General features: G+C 37.5%; 2 protein-coding genes across 2 annotated transcripts; one reads left to right on the forward strand and one right to left on the reverse strand.

Moving 5' to 3' along the window:
- Positions 1-5,493: 5,493 nt before the first annotated feature.
- Positions 5,494-16,941, reverse strand: parp10 (poly(ADP-ribose) polymerase family member 10). The gene is made up of 12 exons (XM_056254588.1): positions 16,937-16,941; positions 16,641-16,708; positions 15,844-16,016; positions 15,480-15,722; positions 14,596-14,826; positions 13,509-14,509; positions 12,874-13,089; positions 12,657-12,786; positions 11,566-12,513; positions 11,131-11,264; positions 6,612-6,786; positions 5,494-6,166 (listed from the first exon to the last, which is right to left on the reverse strand). Coding segments are annotated over exons 2-12 (3,552 nt in total). The 5' UTR covers positions 16,643-16,708; positions 16,937-16,941; the 3' UTR covers positions 5,494-5,867.
- Positions 16,942-17,069: 128 nt separating this feature from the next.
- On the forward strand, positions 17,070-19,032 carry polr2k (RNA polymerase II, I and III subunit K). The gene is made up of 4 exons (XM_056254246.1): positions 17,070-17,191; positions 17,517-17,580; positions 17,734-17,826; positions 18,913-19,032. The coding sequence occupies exons 2-4, from the start codon at positions 17,520-17,522 to the stop codon at positions 18,933-18,935; spliced, it is 177 nt and encodes a 58-aa protein (XP_056110221.1). The 5' UTR covers positions 17,070-17,191; positions 17,517-17,519; the 3' UTR covers positions 18,936-19,032.
- The last annotated feature ends 1,949 nt before the right edge of the window (positions 19,033-20,981 follow it).

The following is a 20,981-nucleotide window of genomic DNA, read 5'->3' on the forward strand; positions in this document are numbered from 1 at the left end:
TTATAGCGGTTCTTGAATAATGTTACTTCCAGCTAAAGTTAACTTTGATTGATTCACCTCCGTCGAAATGATCAGACTTTAAACGCGAACCTGTGATTAACGCTGACGGCGTTCACATGCTCATTCAGAATTCTATAGTTATGTGCTTTGTAAAATATGTGCGCAGGTTTGTAATTCATACAACCCAGCCTAAACAAACTACTTTTCTTGCCTATAAATTTTGATACAGAATTTTGTTTTATTTTATCACTTCGGGGTACGCGAGCCGGAATTCACAGCGCAGTAGGCCTATTAACAAAATCCATCTTTGTATTTACACTTAATGCAGCTCAAACCGAGCATGAATGGATTCACACTGCAATTATAATTGCATAATCAGTGTTAATGCATTAATAATTAATTAATTAATTAATTAATTACTGTTATTTATTTACTTTTCCTCCAAAAAGTAAAGTAAATGATTACCCTTAATTTTTCTTTCTAATTACAGTTACTTCCGATGTATTTCCTGTATAGACATTTCAAATTCTATGTAAAACAATAGTAGATTTAACATAAAAATTGTACGTTAAAATATGTAATGTAACCTTCTCCCTTTAAATACTTTGGTAAGTTCAAGAATAATTTATGCAATTTTATATCATTTATTTGAAAGAATTAAAAGAGCAGTTTCATGTCTATTTTTGCATTGTTCAACTGCTCACGGTTAATATGGGATTTAGAAAAATAATTAAGTAATGGAATACTTTTGAGAGAGAGTAATCAAACTATTGAAGTTGAAATTACACTGTTGAAGATGTAATTAGTAGGTAGTAATTAATTACTTTTTTTAGAGAAACTTACCCAACACTGTGCATAAATTATGTTTTAACAAATTTTATTTAGAGATTGTAATTGATTGAAAAAATAAAGTATAGGCTACTTTTTAAATATGAAACTAAATTCAGGGAACTCAATTTATTTCTACTATCTCAGTTTAATATTCAGGGAGGGGGAGGAGTGTTTGGGAAACTTGTTTGGAAACATACAGTATTTCATTTGGTGCCACTAGTGTGAAAGTGTGTGTTTGCTGCTTCTGGAGCTGCTTAGATTGTTCAGAGTTCTCACTCAGTGGGGTCGTGACATCATAGTGGAGATTCCGTTCTGGCAACTATAAACTACAGCTCTGACTCTGGTGTGCTGTTGGTGTGTTAGGAGTGAATAGATCGCAAGACTTTCTGCAGATATCGACGACAAATATTGAATTCAATTGCAGCATAATGGCGCAGTTTAGCAGTTTACTTAGACAACTGTTTGAGTGTTTTGCTCACTTCTTGCGCAGAGAGGGGACACCTCAGAGAGCACAGCAGTGTGCAGCGCAAGAAATAGCGGCAGCAGAGAAACTTCCAGAGGAGTGTGAGGCCTTCGACTTCACTGCCAATGACAGGAAGTGCAGGAGGAGACGCCGCAAGGTAGTTCACAGTCTGGAAAAGTTAATGGAGGGAGGAAGTGAGCTTAGGGAAGCTGGAAAAAAGAAAAGGAAGAAGAGAAAACGGAAGGAACGGAAGATTACAGAGCCAATACCACTTCTTGTGGAGGTCAAACCTCTGCCTACTACAGTCAGATGTTCCTTCCTAAAGCCAATAGAGGGAGAACCACCAACGGTTACAGGTGTCTCCGGACACCTCGCTCTACCAGCCGCTCGCTTTAAACCCCTGCCGCCAGTGACAAAACCTCCCATGCATCCTCAGAAACCAGCTCCAGCACCTGAGGAAGTGTTATCCCTGCCATGTTCTCCACTTCAAGTGGATCCTCCAAAATTGTTGGCGGTTTCTCCATGTCCCCATGAAGTTGTTTCCCTCCGACACTCTTCATCCCAAGGAAGTGAGCTTAGGGAAGCTGGAAAAAAGAAAAGGAAGAAGAGAAAACGGAAGGAACGGAACCAGCATCCCAAAAGACTTGAAGCACACGATGAAGTCGTTGCTCTGAGACGTCCTCCAAGCCGGAAGCCTGAGCCGTTAACTTCCCCGTTTGAGCCACCTCCAGAACTCATGCTGGTGGACATAGAGGATGAGGAGAACGAGTATGTGGAGTACACAGGGAGGACCATTCGGGCCAGTACTTTACTCAAGTCTGAACGCCCCCAAACGCCGGAGGCTGAAATGAAACCGAGAAAGATGGTTGCTTGGTTGGAGAAGGACAGCGAGGTGCAGGAGGAAGCGTGGGCGAGCGAAGGGGTGGAGGTCAAGGCCCCCACTCCTACACATGATGAAGTCGTTGCTCTGCGACGTCCTTCCAGCCGGAAGCCTCAGCCGTTCACTTCTTCCCTGTTTGAGTCACCTCCACAACTCAGCCTAGTGGACATAGAGGATGAGGAGAGCGAGTATGTGGAGTACACAGGGAGGACCATCCGGACCATTGACTTACTCAAGTCTGAACGCCCCCAAACGCTGGAGGCTAAAATGAAACCGAGAAAGATGTTTGCTTGGTTGGAGAAGGACAGCGAGGTGCAGGAGGAAGAATGGGGGGACGAAGTGGAGGAGGTCCAGGAATTTAAGGAAGAGGAAGGTGACCCCAGTGAAATGGGAGACTCCAAGGCCATACAAGGCCATTCAGATGATGCCTCTCAGATCGATGAGCTCACGATGAAGCTCGTCTGTGAATCCTCTACTGACAAAAGAAAAGTGCCATTTGTTCTGTTCACCTGGGTGGAGGAGAAGGTCAAGAAAAGGAAGGAGAAAAAAATAATCAAGGAGAGGGAGCGAAGAGAAAAAGAGTTGCTGCTTGAACGCTACATGAACGATCCGAAAATGAAGCACTTGTGGATCAACAAGCACAACCGCAACTACAACTCCTAATGCAGATCATCGTCCCTCTTCACCTTTAACCTGCATGTGTAAATAAAAAAGTGTGCAAACTAAAAGTTGAAAGATCCATGACTCTTCCTGGCAATTAAAAGTGTAATATGAAGTGAATCAATTTACTGTTTAGCTAGAACAGCAGCAGAAAGTGAATCATTCAATGCAGTTCATAACAGTGGAGTTCACAGATCATTATTTCTATGATGGGGAGAAATGTTTAATGTTTCTTGTCTGCTATTGGCAACAATACATCTCATTCAGAGCCAAAGACTGCACACTTCATGTGATCATATAAATCCATATGTGAAAGTAAATACATTTAATTTGTCTAAAAAAAAAGTTGTGTTAATGAGACTAAAACTACAAGGATGAAAAGCAAAGGAGGTGGCATCCTTCTTTCAACCGATTCCTTCAAAATAGCCTAACATACTAATTTATTTAACTAGCAAATGACTGTATTTATGAATGGATAGCCTAATAGCCCTTTCTGGTAATTCGATTTTTAAACAATGCAATGAATGCAGAAATGCACTACTATTTCAAATGTTATTGTACACTTTTTTTTTTTTTTTAAAAGACAGAACACAATACTGGCAGTTTGCAGTACACTAGTATTCCATTATACGGATAGCTGATGGCTCTATTGACTTATTGATGTGAGTAACACAAGCATTGAGTCAGTCAATCACCTCTGATAAATTGTTTCTCCTAAGTTCAAACATTTAATCGCCTGTCTGTCATTGATTTTAGAGGTTTTTGTCTTTGCATAACTTGTTGTGTCAGGATACATCAATATGGGCCGCAATCCTCACAGGTGTGTGAGCATTGAGAGATTCTGAGTTAAAGCTTATTGCGGTTACAAAACTTAGTGCTAGCAGGGTTTGTAGTCTAGAATGTGAAATTGCAGGGTTTACAGGATTGGTCATTCTGAGGTGCTTTACCTTTAGCAGGAATACAGTGTTGCTATGCGTTGCCACGATGTTCTGAGTGATTAGTGCGTTACTATGCAGTTGCTAGGGTATTCTTTGTGGTTTTTAGTGTGTTATTGCTGGGGTGTTCTGGGTATATTGATCTTGTTAAGTTCAAAAGTAACACTCTAAATTGGGAAGGAAACAATTCTCACACTTTAGTTAAGCCGGGCTCAGACTACAGGAGTTTTAAATCATTACCGATTGTGAAATCATGTTGCATCATGCAACGACTGTAAGGCCCATAATGAACGTAATTTGATAGGCTAACTTACGACTGATCATGAGAATCTTCAAAAAAAAAATTCTCTCAAATCTCAAACATGCACACACTACAAGATTTGATAATTGTAGCGATCACACACTACAAGATAGCACCTCGTGACTCACGGGGAAGCGGATGGAAACATGTAACTTACGTAGCAGCAGATCATCATTAACATCTCAACAGGTCAGGTAATGTTTACATTTGCTAGCAGCAGCTTTATACACTTTATACATAGCCGGTATGTAAAAAAATAAATAATACACGAATACACGTTATGTGTTGTTACAACACATCGTTCCACCATCTCCGCTGTTCAACGGACTCGTACGGCAGCTTGACAGGAGAGGAAAAATCACCTGAATGTGGGACAACCTGAAAACAGCTTCTAAAGACCTGGATGAGACCTCTCCAACTTCTATTTTCATATTGAACTGTAAGAGGTTGGAATGAGATGTTGTGCAGCAGTAAAAAAAAATAAAAAAAAATAATAATAATTATTAGTAATATTTACTGCAAAAAACACCTTGCATTTGCCATAGAACATGGAAGATTGGAGCCATGTTCTGCAGTCCGACAAGTCAATATTTAACAACCCAACATTGGATGGTGTCAGCCTGTCAGGTTCATAGGAGACAACTGGAGTGTTTTAATACCAAATGCATGCGTGGTGCCATTAAACACGGCAGGAAAACAATGGTATTGGGGACGCATGTCTGCAGAAGGTGTTGGAAGGAAGGATCTACAAAGTTGCTGGCACTTTGAAAATGGACCAATACTTCGGAGTCCTGCTGAATACAATGGTATGGAGGAGCTGCTTGGAGTTGGAGATCAAATGTGTGTTTCCAACCTAATAACAATGCCAAACACACCGCGCATGCAACAAAGTTGCCCACAATGAAAGTGTTCATGCTCAACATTTTGAAGACTTCAAGGTGCCTCCTCAGTCCTCTGACCTCAAAACCATTAAAAACCTTTGGGAAATTATATAAACCTGAATTGTGATATGTCATGCAGGTCTTCCAGTTTGTGAAGAACTTAAGAAGTATTGGAAAGAAGTTAAGCATGACATATGCGCAACGTTTAGTGAGTCAATGCCCATGGAGAATGGCTGCTATATAATCAAAAACAAGGGAGAACCATCAAAACATTAATATTGAAGTCAATGTATGCTTATTTCCTGTGAGCGTTTTGTTTTTAATGCCTTTTTTGTTGTTGCATAAAACAATAAAAGCCCTATTGAATTATATGCTGGAGTTTGCCTTTCTTCACAAATAATGTTGTGATTTAGTGTATTCTTCTTCCCACTATAGCATACTCCTCATATTTTAATTGTTTAATTAGTGTCATTAAAAGCAAATATTGTGCAAATATTTAAATGTGTTATAAAATGCCAGTTGATAGACAAGACAGACAGACAGATAGATATTTACTTTGTTCCAGCATTTATTTACTTTATTTTGGACATTCGAAAAATATTAATGTGAGTGATGTAAATCTGGCAGGCTTAAAGCAAAACATTTCTTATATGATTTAATACATTTGTTTAAATCCAGCAATGATTAAACAGCAAAATATAAAAATGTTCTGTCACTTTCAATACATAAGAATCCAATTATTCACAAAAATAAAGAAAACAGAGTGACAACACTCAACTGTTGTTCAGACAAAATCGTACTTAAAGTACAACAGTCCATCAACAGTAAAGTAAGAGCAGATCTTAAACCCCAGTTCAATGATGACTAGACATGATTGCCAGGGATATCATAAATGCATGCCAACATAAGCATTTTATTAACCGTAGATCTTCTTGCATGTGATCAGGTATTGTGGATAAGCTTGTGTGTCATTAAAGATGACAAATAAAGTCGGGGAGTCGATCTGATCGGTCACGCTGTGGTATCTGACCGGTACGGCAGAATTCTCCTTAAGCGGAGCTGTTTTTATCTCGTGTTTTCCCACAGTGAAGTCTCCGGTGAGCACTTTGGCCACAAAAATAAACTTGTGCCCGTCTGCATTGGGTGGGGAGTAGGTGTCTGACACAGAGAGCACAGCGTTTACCGCAAAGTAGACACCCTGACCATACACAGTCGCTGTGAGGGAAAAGAGAACATTCATTTGTTATTTTCAAAATCATATCATTGATATTTTAGTATGATTACAGTTCATGTCTACATGTTTTTTTTTAATAAAGTTTTTAGTTTATTTAGATTGACTTATTTCTTATTTTTAGATTCTATAATGTTTAATAAAGAAAGAATCATACAAAAAAAAAATCTTCACACTTAGTAAAAATAGTTATTTTAAGAACTGTTCACTTAAAGGTTCTTTGGGGAATCAAAAATGGTTCTTCTATGGAATCGCTACAAAAAAAAAACAACCTTTTAGAAGCTTTATTTTTAGTATTTAGTGTAACAACTTTCTATGAATTTGGATGATTAGGATCTTCCTGGTTAAATCCCAATGTATGAGCAATGCTAACAGTAATGCATGCATACTTTACTTTTGCATACTCTAGCATACTTAACAGCATAATACCATTTTTTCCACAGAAGCTCCTGTTGAAGCCATGAATGCATATCTCCTTCACACTGGTTTCACTGGTGCCGTGGTAGAGGATGCGTTCCACTTGTTGCTCTGAGGAGCTCCGTTCAATGCTGGCCTTTTTCAACCTGTACTGGTCATTCAGAAGTTTATTCATGAGCTTCTCAACCTGAAAGTCAGTGTGAGAAAACACAGTCAATAGTGGACATCCAAGAAGATTTCCAAAGCAGATAATCATTCCTAACCGATAATTCAATGTGCAAACATTGAGAATTCACAGGTTTTAACCTAGAAAACTAAAAGAAAGATTTGTCTTGTCTTAATGTCTTGCTCATAGAAACAAAAACCCCTCTCAGCTGCACATGCACTGACAGATATCAAGGTGTGAGACCAGGGCTCGATTTGAGGGGAGATGGCATCCCCCTTGTTGAGAAAAAATGACAAAAAACATCCCCTCTGTAAAACCACCATCCCCATTAGATTAAGAGGGTTGTGTATAATGTAACCTTATCATGCAAATTAAATATTAAAATTCTCTACAAACTATAAATAACAGCGACTAACCAATCAGAACTCAATATACGAGCTGCGCACTCTCAAGCGAGCTTTCGTCATTTTTGTGCTTCAAGTGCATCTTTTGATGAACTTAAAAAGAAGAGAACAGAAGGTATGACATTCCCCTGACATAACATTAGAAAGAATAATGAACATAGCAAAAGTGTGTTGATTTAGCAAAGGGTCGTTGTCAAAGTTACATTTAATTATTGAAAGTGAATGCAATCACTGAGGTGATAATAAACACATGCATAAGTTAGGTAAATGTATGTGTGTCTATTGTGTATGTATTTTCTAAACAAGCTATGAGCTATGTAACTACACCAGTGAGAGGATGAGTTTCATTCAGAAATTATCACCCTATTCTTTTTGTCTTTACAATCTACTGTTAAAGCTTTGGAGCCCAGAAAATTAGGGGGCTTAAAGGGATAGTTCACCCAAAATGAAAATTCTGTGATCAATTACTCACCCTCAAGTTGTTCCAACCCTGTATGAGTTTCTTTCTTCTGTTGAACACAAAAGATGATATTTTGAAGAATGTTGGTAATCAGACAGTTGACGGTAGCCATTGACTTGCATAGTATTTTGTTTCCTACTATGGAAGTCAATGGTTACCATCAACTGTCTGGTTACCAACATTCTTCAAAATATCATATTTTGTGTTCAACAGAAGAAAGAAACTCATACAGGGTTGGAACAACTTGAGGGTGAGTAATTGATCACAGAATTTTCATTTTTCGGTGAACTATCCTATGGGGAATTATTTTTGTTTAAATACATCTGTTGGTAATGATTAGACTATAAACAGTCATACAATCAGGGTTCTAAATTAACTTTTTTGATCACCAGCCAATGTGGCTGGTAACTTTCTAAAGTTACCAGCCATTTAGAATTTCCACTAGCCAAATTTTTTCCGGTGAAAATAAGAGAAATTATGAGTGCCACTGAATGCATTTGATAATTTTATTAACATTGTTGGCATGAAAAACACATATAAAGTACAATACAAGACAGAAAGTGCAAACATTTCATTTCAAGTTTGGGATCTATCTCTATTAGGGATGTGCACGAATATTCGAATTTTCGCTCTGTAATTATTATTAAAAAAATAAAATACTAATACTAATACTTTTTTTCTTCAATTTATTTTCGCAGTTATAATTAAATGCACTGGGTGGAGCATTTAACAAGTGGATTGTGTTTTTGATCACATAATGTCGTTGTCTGCCTCGCGAAGTTTGGAATTACTTAGATGAAAATGATAGCCTATTACAAAATAGAATTACGTTTAATCAATTATTAATTATTATCATAATATCACCACCACAATGAGAAATCACATGAAATCCAAAGAAACAGCAGTCGACTGAGGAAGCAGCTGTCCATCACTGCATTAACGACTGCAGGTCAGCAGCTGTACCCCGATATCTTCTGGTAGCAAAATGATTTTGACATATGCTTCCTTTAAGTTTCGTTGAGGGAGACAGGTTTAAGAACAGAAAACGCAAAGTGCTGTTACTTCACTTTGCACACACACACACACACGCGCGCGTCTCTGCAACGCCTGTGTGTCAGCGCAGCGCGTTTTCTCACTCGAGCATGTGGATATTATTGTTTTTCTCAACATGAACGTGAAACAATAAACACGATAATCATATGCTGACTCGAGTATGCTGACTACGTTCTGTACGATAACTGCGCAGTCTGCTTCTTTTTTTTTATTTTATTTTTTCGTTTGTGCTGCCTGAGCTTAAATGCTTTTGTTGTTTATATATTTTGTTTACACATATTGTTTAATGTTTTCAACTAAAAGAAAACCTTAAGATATGTAAGCTTGTTGTGTATAGGCTATTGCCTAATGTATAAGCTTGTAAGAAATAATGACAAAAACCTTAAACTTAAAAAAAATAACGTAGGCTATCTCTCGTTAAACGACATTTAAATTTAAACCCAGAAGTCTGTCCCAACCACCGCCGCATTTAGTTTAATCTTAACTTTTTACTTTAGCTACTTTACTAGCTTCCTCCTCTTTCAGTCTGCTCCCTGCTCTGGCTCGTTCTTCATCTTCCTTGTGTTTTCTGGTGGACGGACGCGTTTGTTTCCATGATCCTTTCTCGCGCTGGTTTCACTGCAAACTGCGCGCAGCCAATGGGCGTATGAAACTTCATCACGTAGCATTACGGCACAGTGTTTATGGGAAATGTAGGAAGTACTGCCAGGGGGATAAATGACCGAGAACAGAACCTTATGCATCACCGGCCAAACTGGCTAGTAAGTTTTTATTAACAGCCGCCAAAATGAATTTTAACCTGCATTTGGCGGGTTGGCGGGTGTTAATTTAGAACCCTGCATACAATACAACAGTCAAAAATTATTTCATTGATAATGCCTATGTAGATTTTTATTCTACTCTTTAATCCTAAGTAGAAATGTAATTATTGTTATCATTAGCCTTAACCTGTAGTAATCAAGGTTAGCCCCCATCCACCACACCAACCCCCTTGAATTTATTTTGACAATTCAACCTATGTTGCATGGGCGTAGATTACGCGGGGGACGGGGGGGACGTGTCCCCCCTACTTTTTATAAAATGTAAATTCGTCCCCCGCACTTTTTCATAGGGCAAATGTGTCTATGACAAGCTGAGGTTTTCGCGGGTGAGGTGTATAGCCTGCCCTACATCGAGATTTAAAATCCAAAGAAAGGATAGTCTACATACGTGACTTTCACGCTTCCATGGTAATCAGTCACTCGTGCGACACGCCCATGCTCGCAGCCGCGCCGAATCCATCAGTTTCATAGAGTTCAAAACGGCAAAAAAAAACTCTTCACTCCTTTTTCACGAAAAAGTCAAGCACTGTAAGTAAGTTGTCATGTGGTATCGGAATTGTGTTGCACAATGATGAATAACTCTTGTCTATTTCTCTTGTTGAATAATTAACAAGTTTTGTTGTAAATTGAAAATATTTACTATACCCGGATTACCCGCACAAACGTGCACTATTTTCAATCTTTTTTTATTCGTAATGTCTTTTATTTCCACAGATATGTTATCAAAGCCCTTCAAATTAGAATAAACATGGTGATTGTTAATGCTGAATTTGTATGTTCATGCATTAACAGCCACGATCTGCTTGAATCAGGCAGTATGTAGACTATGATGTTTACCATAATTCGGTAACACTTTACAATTAGATAAAAAAGTTTGTAGACAAACTTGAAGTTCTCTTGAAAAAGCCTAACTAGAAAGTTTGAAGTATTTTTAAAAGCTTGACGTTTGAAGGTTTTCAATTGGAAAGTTTTAGTTTAGTAAGACAGACTTTAGGCTATTAAGGAAATGTTATTTTGCCAAAAGAAGAACTTTTATTTTAAGTAAATGTTATTTTTAAATCAGCCTACTTCAGTGTGATATTTAACCATATTATCATGCTTAACAGTAACACTGACAATTTGAATAATTGTAATGCGATGATCAGATATCTAAATCAGAGAATATCATATGTTTGGGCGGTTACGGGTGGATTATTTATTTTTAACAGTGGATTCGGGGGACTCAAAGTGCACCAGATTAATTAATTTATTTTTAAAATGTAATTTAAAAAAAATGCATGCCCCCTGACCCCCCTAGAAGTAGGCTACCGAGATTCACCTACAAAAATACTGTGGGAAACACAGTAGGCTATATGATGGTCTACGAAAAATAAAAATGTTATTATCTAATTGAAATACATGATCAGGATTTTACCACCTCCGCCTCGTTTTAAGCCAGGAAAAACCCTGCAATATAAAGTACTGAACATCTACATTTCTTTCTTTCTGTTTTATTGCTTTAAAAATAAATAGCATATTAAGCCACTTAACCTGTCAACAAAAGTCTGAAAAAAATGGTATTACACTTGACATTCTGTCCCCCTCACTTTTGAAATGATGGCTACGCCCCTGCTATGTTGAATCGTACCTTAATGATTTTGATTTTGTTGTGGTTGTCCTGAAGGGTGTCATAGAAGTCTTTGACCACCTCTTGAAATTCATCAGAATCTACATCCACGGTAGACACTTCAGGCATGTTGGACAGCAGGCTGTAATCTTCATCTAAAAAATAAACATCATTAACTAAATAATATCAATTTAACATTCATTTAGGTGATTAATTACAAAAATCACACACAAATAATCATGTTCCTAACAGTTGCCTGTGATGCAGTCACATTTACTGTTGATCTGCAATTTTTACTTTTCACATTTCGTTCACACTAAATGAAAATGAGCCATCAACAGCAAAAATGGTGGATAAACCATTGACCTGGACTTCACCCTTCCACATAAAGTATTCTCCTTTTTGGGGATTTCATAGTGTTTATACAATTTGTAGACAGACAGATTTATACAATACCAGTAGCATCCGTGTACAAGTCCTCCGTGCTTAGCATTTTCCGTTTAATAGGCACAGATTTTCCGGATGCCAAACTATGCTCTTCCATCTTCTCAAAGTCAATGCTGTATGGCTGATTGTTGAACAAAATATCAATCTTCTTCTGCTTTATTCTCCAAGCATTCTCAATGAACACAGTGGCATCTGGTGGGTACGGTATCGCCTTAGATGACCCCTGCTCGTACCACACCCACTGCACGGCCTTTACGATTTCAGCATCGTTCATCATGTTCTCTGTCCGTCTCAGGACATTCTTTAGGTCAATCAGGGCCTCAGAGACGTAATCTTTAAAGCCAGAGAGGATGGCGGTGGTGCCCTGGATGCTGATTTCCACGGCATGCTTCCTCTTAATGAGCTCTATGCATTTCTTCTGATGGGAGGAGAGTTTCCTCAAGTTTTTGTTCTCGATCTTCTCCTCACACTGTCTCATTCCAACCTTCTTGCCCAATGCGATGTCCACCCTTACAAGATCATGGTTGTAGTTAGCATATACGAAGATCTCGGCTGTATTGGATGACTTGATGGCGTCTTGCAATGACATTTCAAATGCTCTCTCCAGCTGTATGTTCTCCTCGGTTGGCATGGAGTCTCTCTTGGAAAGTTCTAGAGCCGTCTGGATGTCCTCTGTTTCCGTGCTCTGGTTGATCTCCATTGATAGCTGAATCGCCAATAAGAGGCTTGCGTCTTCGTCGAGACTGCAGGCGTTCATGGGTGTAGAGGAGCTCTGGAGGTCAAGGGTCTGCAGTGAACGGGGTGAGTCAGCCTCATCTTCTGCCACTGCTGAGGTATCTTGGCTCTGGTCTGAATACAGATCTTGAGATTCTATGTCAATGGATCCTAAACTAGAAGGTTGGGGGTTTAAATCGCTGCCAATAACTGCCAACATCTTCTTAGCTTCTTCAATACGAGCTGAAAGACAGAAAATCTTTAGTAACCATTGGGTTCAACAGATTACCATTGTATTTTATTTCATAAAGAAAAGAACTGAAACAAGAGGATCTCGGTCCCCTCCTAATTCAAACACTGGTAAAAAATCAATGATCCATAATGACCTGAAGTACATGCATCATTAGAGTTGCACCCATTCGGTACTCCAACATTGGATTCCTGAATGAAATTTGCACTGGAACTTCTCTGGAAGTTTTGACAGTGTGTCATTTTAAATGCCAGCTCCAATATGTCCTGTGGAAAACACAACCACAATCGACTACAAAGTACTATTGAGTATTTGAGATAGATACAGATAAAGAATGAGGCTGGATACATTACATTGTCTTCTAGAGGCTCCCAGCGCACTTTCGCCATGTCTATGTAGACTTCGAATTTGGCTGTCATCTCTGCCAGTATGCTGACACCCTCCTCCTCCTCCAGCAGGAATCGGGAAATGCCAGGCTGCTTGACCACAATGTTCTTTGTATAGATTGAGCCAATAATAGCACTTAATAATTCCGTCGCCGATTGACACACAGTCGAATCTCCCTGGATCTGCCAGTGAGATAAAGAGATTACAAGATGCATCTGTAAGCGTTATAGAACACATTTAAAGACAATGATCGCACAATTCATAGTGGGATTGATTGTGTATGTACAAATTATAATACACTATAATAGAAGTAAATACACATAGGAAGGAATTATGAGTAAAACAATCATATTAAATATATTTGAGTTGAACAAAATGTAATTATATATATATATATATATAATTACTATACTTTAATTACATATTGCATAATTTAATTTTATTATTTTACAGTCATTTTTTATCAATTTAATGCACCCTTGCTGAATAAAAGTATTCATTTATTTAAAAGAAAAATTATAATTTTACTGACCCCAAACCCACCACTAGTACTGCAAATGTCAATTAAATAAGTCAAATGAATGCAAACTTGGCAACTAACACTCAATCCATCTCCAGTCTCCAGTGGGAATAAGATGACCTCTCCCATGTCTGCCAGTAGATCTCGATGATGGAGTTGCAGAAATTTGAGCATTCCTGGTTCCATAGACAGGACTGTCTCCTTCTGGTGTGGTGTGCTGAGAAACTCAACGATCTTGTCTTTTTTGTCCTTTTCCATCCCTGTCAGGGTAACCACAGTAATCATTCCACCAGTGTCGGATACTTTGGCACAGCAGAAGTCCAGCGCCACCAGAAAGTCTGACCACTCCTCTGAGAAGACCACACTCTCGTATTCTTTGGCCATCGGCACAGTAAACTCTGCTATCTGGGACTGTATCAGGTCTTGGGCCTGCTTGACTGCGCTACGGGATGAAGACGTTACAGTGACCATATAGTCTGACACACTGAAGGTTGATGGTATATCTTTTAAAGTCAAATTTAACCTCTTTTTAACATCCTCCCTCTTAAGAAACTCAACTTTGAGTTTGTCATATGTAAGGTGCTCCTGCGCAACACCAGTCAAGAATTCCAGAACTTTGTTCTTAAGTCTTTCAACCTCAATTTGGTCAGGACCTTTGATTTGGACGCCATCTTTTGCTAGACTGACATCAAATTTCGGATGAGCCTTTGTGAGGTTCTCAGGCAAATTACTCAAACTGAGCAGCTGATGTTTAGTGGCATCAGGCACAGATATAAAGCTAACACATTCCTTCTGGATAGATGGCTCAGTAGCAGATGCAGTAGTTGTGTTCGCTATACTTGTGGTGTTGTCCGTTAGAGCAGCGCCGTGTCCTGAGGTGGTGCTCGCCACAGGGTCAGAAACAGTAGGACTTTGGGATGAGACCGTGTCAATTTGGTTTATCTCTTCCGTTAATGTTTCCGGCCCGTCTTGAGCGCTCACAGATGACTGATCCACCAAAGCATGCAGGAAGTCAAAGTACGGCTTGACTACTAAATCGGTACCTTCCAAATTATGGGATTTTTGGAGAATGCAGTCCACAGCTGTAAAAGACAATGCTCAATTGAGATTCAGAACTGTAAAATAGAGACTTCAATAAAAGTGTTTAAAGAAAAACATCTTGGCTTACATTTCACATCCTTGAAAGAAACTTTAGCACATCCGTTAGCCAGCATGCTAACTCTGAGAACATCTGCCCCTCCACCACGACTACTCTCAAAGTAGAGCTCCAGCACATCCTCTGTGTGGGCAGGAGACAGATTGGCCACCAAAACCGAGTCTGTAGATTCTACCTGTTCCAGAGTGACCTTTGCTCCATTTAGACTCTTCTTGGAAACTTCGTCACTAAGCATCTGAAAATCTATGGAATCACGTACACAATGACAAAATATTTAAGATAGATTATTATTATACGTAATTATTATTATACATTCATTGGTGAATTTATTTGAAATGGTTCTAGTTGTGTCACATGATCCTTGAGAAATCGTTAAAATATGCTGATTTGCTTCAAATGTTTTGGTTGCACTTTATTTTACAGTACATGCACTTTCAATGCATTTACAGTGTACTTACCCACGAAAGTACTGAGTAATGTAAGGTAACTACATGGGTTAAGGTTAGGATTAGGGCTAAGTAGGGTTAGTAACTAGCTATTACTCAGTTAGTCATTACTACAATAAGCACATAGTATGTACATGCAAAACAGGACCGTAAAATAAAGTACTGCCAATGTCTTTACTGTCACTTTTGATTAATTTAATACATCCTTACTGAATCATTAATTTCTTTTCTTTTTAAATTTAATTTGAGACAATTAGATTGATACTTTATCTTTTAAAACCATAGAAAATAAATGTTTTGCTTGAAAAGTAGCTTGTGTTATATTTCTTTCTTTCTTTCATATTTCTGTCCAATTGGTTTAATATTTTATTATCTAACATAAAGACACATTTTAAGTGTGGCTAAAGTGTGCCTATATACTGTACAATGTAAAGCTGAACAGTAACAAACCTTTAGGCAAAGGTCTTTTTAGGTGTACTAGAACCAGGTCCTTGTTTGGAGATGGATACAAGGTGAAGTCTGTTTCAAAGGCCATTCTAGTAATGTTTTCCATAAAAAGTTCCACATGGTCCAGGGAAGTGTGTGGATTGAGCCCTCTTAGCAACAGTTTTCCAGGGTCTTTTGGTGGTTTCCTTCGCAGTGTCAGTGTGGTATTGAGGAGGACATGGGACTTGGAGAGAACTCTCACAGCAGCTGGTGTAAGAGAAACAAGTTCTTAATATGTTTTACTTATATATGCCTGTAATACTTTAATTTTATAGAATCCATACTGAGGAAACTCGATATCTAAAACAGTATGGTGATGATGTCTTACTCTCAGCATCTTCAAAAACCACCAACGCTTGGTTTCCACGTCTCTCCAAAAAGTCCACGTTCCCTCCTCCAGAGCGCCGCTTGTTCTCAAAGTAGAGAATGAGAAGGTCATCCTCCAAATCATCAGGAATATCAAGAACATCCAAACTCCGCTCCTCCAGGCTATCAGCCATCCTAACAAAACAAGAAACACACATGAAGTATGAAGTTGAGCAGGTTGAGGATAACTGACATTCCTGCCACAGTTACCAGCAAAACCTTATGTGAGGTTATTGAAATAAAATAAAATAATTACAAGGTGAAAGGTTGTTGTGGTTGGGTTATATTTCTTTATTTTTTTAGTGAAATGGGCAGATTTTGTTAGATTAACCTCCCTACCTATTGTGTAATATCTATTATTTGTATTGTTTTGTGTTTTATTTATTGCTACAGTGTGTTTACATAAGATAGATAGATAGATAGATAGATAGATAGATAGATAGATAGATAGATAGATAGATAGATAGATAGATAGATAGATAGATAGATAGATAGATAGATATCAATAGTTAACATTAGATTATTATAAACAGTTGGTTGGTAATCGGATGTTATGGAAATTGGATAATGGAAATCTTATGTCGTTTAAGCCCAATGCCGAGAAAGAGAAACTGAAAGGCTGACGCTGGATCACGACATACGGTAACTCTCAGAGAATAATACAATATGAATATAAAGTGTGCACGAAAATGTTTGACCATACGTACATAATAACAACACTGAATAATATATATTGACAGTTAAATTGAGTAGACTCACATGAAAACTGCACATTCACAGGCCAACTGCTCCGACTCACTAACGTTACTTCCTGCTTTGAGACAACACTGACACAACAAGTGACACTTTGATAAAAACACTTTAGAGATACAAATACAAAAAATATATAATAATAATAATAAAAATAAATTTATATTTGTAAATAAATGTTTATCGGACTATTGTCAAAAAAAGGACATTTGATGACAGTGATATAGACATATTCTTAACAGTCAAATTTTCTAATAATTAATCAAGTTAAAAATACTTCATCAATATCTACACAAAATACATACGGTTGCCGATTTTTTTTTTTATGACGTCGCCGAGTTTTTCGCCGTGACATCGGGTATAAAATAAAAGTTCCCTACTGCGTATAATTATAAGCTCCTCCCACTAGTGTATGACGAACCCAGCTCAGGCGTTCAATTTTGTCAATCATCCGCTTCAACCAATAGCAGCGTGTGTTACTTTGATGTCGTTCTGTACGTAATGCGCATGCGTGAGCGTCTACAGCGTTTTGTAGCGAACTGAGACTTCACGCGTGAAAGGTAATGCTTTTAATGTGTACTTTAAATAGTTGTAAATTCTGATAAATGAAATGAACAGTGATGTTTTTATATTCATATGAAGAATACATCTAGCTTTGTGTGTGATAGCAGCACGTGTCCATACACACATTAGACAGTCCATCAGCACTGAATAGAATAAATCTCTTAAATGTTTTTTGGTAAACTATAGGTCATATAATTTATATATACGTAATATAGGAAACTAATTAATAATAATTGATATCTAATAAATGATTCATATAATTACATTTAATAGAACATAAAATATGTAAGAAGTAACGTTAGTTGTGTATCTGTGTTTCAGGCAATGGATCCTCCGAAGGATATTCAACCTCCCAAACAGCAGCCAATGATCTATATTTGTGGAGGTAATAACACTCTTTCTGCATTAAGTTATGTCTGTCATGTGTTGTGTATTTAGTCATTTTATATATACAATCATGTCTTGCATAACTATCCAAACACAATTCTCATCATACAATGTCTCTGAGCAGTTGTGTATTTTTGCTCTTGTGTTTCAGAGTGTCACACAGAAAATGAGATCAAAGCTAGAGACCCCATCAGATGCAGAGAATGTGGTTACAGAATCATGTACAAGAAAAGGACCAAAAGATGTATCCTTTAAACTAACTAAATGCTTAGTGTTTGAAATAATTGTTCACCCAAAAATGTCACTCACTTACCCTCGTGTTGTTCCAAAACATAATCGTCATAGTTGTTCCACACATCATATGTGGTTAAATATTTTTTTCCCCATAGAAAAACGAGAGAATTTTGAAATGTTTTTCGTCTGCTCTTCTTATCTATAATGATTGTTCACCAAATATATAAAGAATGCCAAAATTGCTATTTTCTCAGTAGTTGGAATGGAAATTATAATAACTTGTGTGAAAAACAGACAAATTGAATTATTCACTGATTAGTTCACTAATATTCAATCCTTTGATCACAAAACAACTGGCAATTGCTAATAATATGGGGGCTGATCATTAAAAAATTTAGCTCTTGGCATGGTTCTGTGAATCTGATATGCATGCCATTATAGGCCCCGTTTACACGAGAACGATTCCGGGTGAAAACGTAAAAATATTTTATCGGATGTGCCTTTCGTTTACACAGCAACGGTGTTTTGGGGGCTTAAAAACGCAAAAAAGTGAAACCACCCTCCAGAGTGGAAATCTTAAAAACGCTCCACCGTCGCGTTCCCGTCTAGACGGTAAAAATGCAAATCTGCTCAAGGTGGCTCTCGTCGCGTACGCGTTTACGTCACATGCATGCGCCAGTACAGGAAAATAACAACCAACATGTCAGATTATTTCCATACGTCGGACCTTCAAGTTGCCTTAGCAGCTCTGAAAAACATACAAGAGTCTTTTCAGCAGTTGTACAAAATATTCTAAGATATTGGTGTTGTTGTGTGGCAGTGCTTCACATTGCCACCTAGCCGCCTGGAGTGCATACTACATCGAATTTCACACACTTTTGCGTCACCATATGCATATATGCGGATTTCCCAACCATAACGCTCGTCTAAACGCAGAATAAAAAGTGATAACGCAACGCCACTTTTGCGTTTTCTCTTCAGATCGTTTCCGTGTAAACATAGCCTAAGACAATATATTATATATTTTTTTTTTTGTGTGTGCGTTCTTGGTTTATGCCCGATGTTCTTTATATTTACCCTTGACTCCTGTTTCCAGTGGTCGTATTCGATGCCCGATGAGATGAATCCTGCTGTTTTTCCTATTATAATTAGCTTTTTTAAAAATCTTTGATTATGTAAATACATGTATACAATTTGAATACGCAGTAATCAAAATTGAGTAAAAAACAATTTACAAAATTCAAGTGTTTTTATTTACATTTTTGAGGTAGAAATTGTTTTTTTTGGGGTGAAACCACTGATCAAATCATGTGTAGTGAGTTGTTCTTGTAAGATTTAGAATGGATTAAGGGTTTTTTCATTACAAATAGAAATATTATGAGCCATCATTAAGGTGTGGTTACATTCGTGAAATATCCTGAGCCAATAGTAATAAAGTTGCCAATAGTATAGAAATTATATGAAGCACAGAGCTCACACAGAAGTCACTTTCAAATCAAGTAGTTTTGTTTTAGTTAACATTGGCAAATTTGTGCGACCAACTTGATCCGGAAGCGAAATCTGTGTGGGGAAATCTTTTGCCCTTTTGTGAAATTCCTGATCACATGGAATCCTACTGAAATTACTGGATTTTGCCAAGAACGATAAATGTTATTGCACCTTTATTGGATTGTAAAGTAAATATGAATTAAAGAATGTAGTAGTATTTGGTGTCATTGTAGTATTCATTTTAGTAGATTCAACAAGTTTGTGTGAAACGTGATGATCATGTGATCCAGCGTGATTTCAGAAAAGAGTAGCTTGTGCTTCAGTGGATGCAAAAACAATCGACCACCCGTACAGATTAATTCAGATGATTAAAATGGCTAACATTTGGACAGTTAAATGTTTTGAAATCCAAGATTTTTATTTGCATGTTCTTGATCTGTCTGGGAAACATTTACTACAGTAAGTTTTACTAGCAACTAACATTCACTACAATATTACAAAACTCATCTATCCAATGTAAACACTGTAGCAATAAATCAAACCACAACAACAATACAAATAATAGACATTGCATAATAGGTAGGTAGGTTAATCTCACAAAATCTGTCCATTTCAATAAAAAAACCCTGATTATTGGAGTTTTACAAAAAAAAAACTATTTCAGTCTTTCTACTTCAGAATTTCATGTTAAATTCAATGTGTTACTTGCTGTTTCTTTGTAACTTCTTACTAGCAGTTTTTGAGTGAAAATTGTTTCTATAGCAAATTTTTTTTCTGTGTTTGGCAAATTAAAAAAAACTACTGTGATAATTTTAATGGCTGAACAGAATAACTCTTGTATTTGAAAACGACATGTTCTAGCAGGTCTACACAAAGACAAAGTTAAAAGTGCCTACAGGGGTGTAACTAAGGGACAGTAAAGAAATTCAAGAAGATACAAATATGAATGAATAAAACAAAAACTTTCATTTTTAAGTCAAGCACAGAAGAGGAAACAATAACACACCATGTTTATAGATATGTATGTGTTTGTACTCGCATTTCTGCTCTCTCCTATGTGATAGTTTGTGAAATTGGTCTCTATCTTGCATCAAAAGTATTCAAATGAAAGTGATAGTTCACCCAAAAATTTGTATTTTGTCATTACTTCCTGACGCTCAAGTTGTTCCGAAACGGTATGAGTTTCTTTCTTCTGTTGAACACAAAAAGAAGATATTTTAAAGAATGTTGTAACCAGACAGTTGATGATAACCATTGACTTCCATAGTATTTTTTTTTTCCTACTATGGAAGTCAATGGCTACCGTCAACTGTCTGACTACAACATTCTTTAAAATATCTTCTTTTTGTGTTCAACAGAAGAAATAAACTCATACGGTTTCGGAACAACTTACTCCCTTGAAGTCTAAGGGAGTAAGTTATTTGTTTGCTGCTTCGGTGAGAATGAACAGCGAAGAGCTATATTTAGCTTTTGGATGACGGTATAAAGCACGGAAATGGCATCACAGGAACATTCAGGAGCCATAAAATAAACACAAGTCTTCGAGAGCACAGAGATCCTAAGCGGTGTTGGCTGAAGGTCTCTGCAGCTGATTTTCTGCACAGTGAAATCCAGCAGGGCCTTTTGAACTCCCCTGGCTGCTGTTTCACAGGACACCACCCCCACTCTGCAGCAGCA

The sequence above is a fragment of the Rhinichthys klamathensis genome, unplaced genomic scaffold (assembly GCF_029890125.1).
Source record: "Rhinichthys klamathensis goyatoka isolate OS25496 unplaced genomic scaffold, OSU_Roscu_1.1 h1tg000111l_1, whole genome shotgun sequence".
Lineage (NCBI taxonomy): Eukaryota > Metazoa > Chordata > Actinopteri > Cypriniformes > Leuciscidae > Rhinichthys > Rhinichthys klamathensis.